The sequence below is a fragment of the Triticum aestivum genome, chromosome 7A (genome assembly GCF_018294505.1).
Source record: "Triticum aestivum cultivar Chinese Spring chromosome 7A, IWGSC CS RefSeq v2.1, whole genome shotgun sequence".
NCBI classification, from domain to species: Eukaryota; Viridiplantae; Streptophyta; class Magnoliopsida; order Poales; family Poaceae; genus Triticum; species Triticum aestivum.
In genome coordinates this window covers 33,521,519-33,523,643 of record NC_057812.1, presented here as the reverse complement: position 1 = coordinate 33,523,643, position 2,125 = coordinate 33,521,519, and the positions used below count along the sequence as shown (strand labels likewise).

Here is a 2,125-nt window from a genome sequence, read left to right as displayed (position 1 = left end):
GCCTTGGTCCCCGTGCACAACTTAAGATAACTTATACACCTGGACGAAGGAAGTATTTGACATGCTAAATAATACAATCTTTGACCAATAATAAGCACACCCTCCACTAAACACACTTATATTACAGGACAGAGGAAGAAGTAATCAAGGTGATATCAAGCATACTATTCTACTTCCCGATAGACCCTAAACATCCATGGGAGCATATCCAGCAATCATCAAGCCACAAGTTGCCACCAGTGCAATGATAGCCATAAAACCTCACCCAAAAATAAACATGATAATTAACAACCTAAGATTTTTTTTCCCCTGGATCCCATTAGTACAGTGGTGAATATAGCCCGGCCAACCAAGTGGTCTCAGCGATTTTAAGGGCGGACGTACGCTCTTTACACTCACATGAATTTCCCCATTTTAGGTGCGGCAGATCATGTGGCACCACCAACCAAAGGAACGAACATGGTGAGTAGGTGGTAGCAGTAGCACCGACTGGAGTGTACACGACAGCAACCGGAGTAGCTCCTCCTGCTAAGTGCTAACCGGTGACTTCCAGGAAGGGAAATCCGACCAAACCGTGCATCCAGCCAATTTTCCCTTTTTTTTTTGTTTGGAAACGGCATGCAGCCAAAACTTTGAACAAAAAAGGAGCGCCTGTACTGTACGTCAGGCAGCTGAAAAGAAGTTTTGCATCGGTCACATTTATTCACTGTTGTTCCGCTGGTTAAAAACAGGACACACGGAGAGAAATCTACTGCTTGGTGCTACGGCGAACTCCAAAGCAATTCAAGCCTATACAGTTGCCGAGACAGACGCCATGTGCAGTTGCCGGAACAGCAAATTCCTTGAACAATTCTCACTGTGGGACTCACTGTGTGTTCCGATATTTACTCGAAGAATTCACCCTTATTATCGTTTAATCTAATCCCTCTAGGCAAGAATAAACAGAGGGTTAACGAAATCAAGAACACTAGATGTGACCCAAGACCAAGAAACAAGAAATGAATGGATAACGAACAATCCGCAGAAGGGGGGCGGCGTTCTTCAGCCGCGTGAGCACTCGGCGGGGAAGCCCTGCGGGAATCGCCAGCCGTCGTCGCAGTAGTTGTAGCGCATGTAGTCGCGCTTGGCCCAGGCGACGGTGCCGCGCTCGGCGTCGTCGAGCTGCCGGTTCATCCAGCGGTCGGTGCCGGCGGGGCAGGAGAGCGGGCTGCCTTCCCCGCCGTTTGGCACGCAGGCGTCGGCGGTATAGCCGCGGTAGGAGACGACGAAGGGCGCGCCCGACCAGTCGACGGGGACCTTGCCCTTCTGCGTGGCCCAGTAGCTGCCGTCCCAGAGCGTGGCGTGCACGGACATGGGCTTGGCGCCCGGGTAGGGCAGGTCGGCGTAGCGCCTGAAGCTGCGGATGAAGAGGTCGTCCACCTTGAAGAGGACGTTCTTGTCGTTCCAGATGATGGTGTAGGTGTGGAAGTCGGCCGCCGGGTCGAACCAGAGGTCGAACTGGTGCTCCTTCTTGCCGTCGCCGTTGGCCCACACGTTGGTGTTGAGCACCACCGGCTGCCCCGTGGCGTTGCCCATGAACTCCATGTCGATCTCGTCGTGCCCGGGGCCGTCGCCCGACGACAGCTGCGCCAAGCAACCAATCAAGTAGCAACAGTCAGTCCCTGAATCGAATCTGCTCAACTATGTATGCATTCTGTGCTCGGATCTGAATCGAGTAGTATATATACGTACGTAGAAGGAGGTGACGGTGCCGGCGGAGTTGCCGGGGACGAGCTTCATCTGGATGCTGAACTGGCCGTAGAGGTACTTTTGCCGGGAGCCGAAGGCGCCGCCGCCGGACTGCTGGGTGAGGACGAGCGACGCCACCTGCTGCCCCTGCGCGTTGTAGTCGGCGCGCACGTTGCCGTCCGTGGTGAACTCCTCGTACAGCCACGACTCCGCCGACGCCAGGAGCGCCAGGAGCACGGCGACCGATAAGGACACGGCCCGCGGCATCGCCATTTTTACTCTGCTCTGCTCTGCTTCTTGGAATGGAGGAGGTGGGAAGGCTAGCTGGATAAGTGGGAAGTGGAGTGGACTGTGGAACGAGTATAACTCCAGTGCGGTAGGTTAGGTGGCTCGTGTC

General features: G+C 54.4%; 1 protein-coding gene across 1 annotated transcript; it reads right to left on the bottom strand.

The window, feature by feature from the left end:
* Positions 1 to 672: 672 nt before the first annotated feature.
* Positions 673 to 2,125, bottom strand: LOC123151402 (xyloglucan endotransglycosylase/hydrolase protein 8). The gene is made up of 2 exons (XM_044571125.1): positions 1,732 to 2,125; positions 673 to 1,623 (listed from the first exon to the last, which is right to left on the bottom strand). The coding sequence occupies exons 1-2, from the start codon at positions 1,999 to 2,001 to the stop codon at positions 1,042 to 1,044; spliced, it is 852 nt and encodes a 283-aa protein (XP_044427060.1). The 5' UTR covers positions 2,002 to 2,125; the 3' UTR covers positions 673 to 1,041.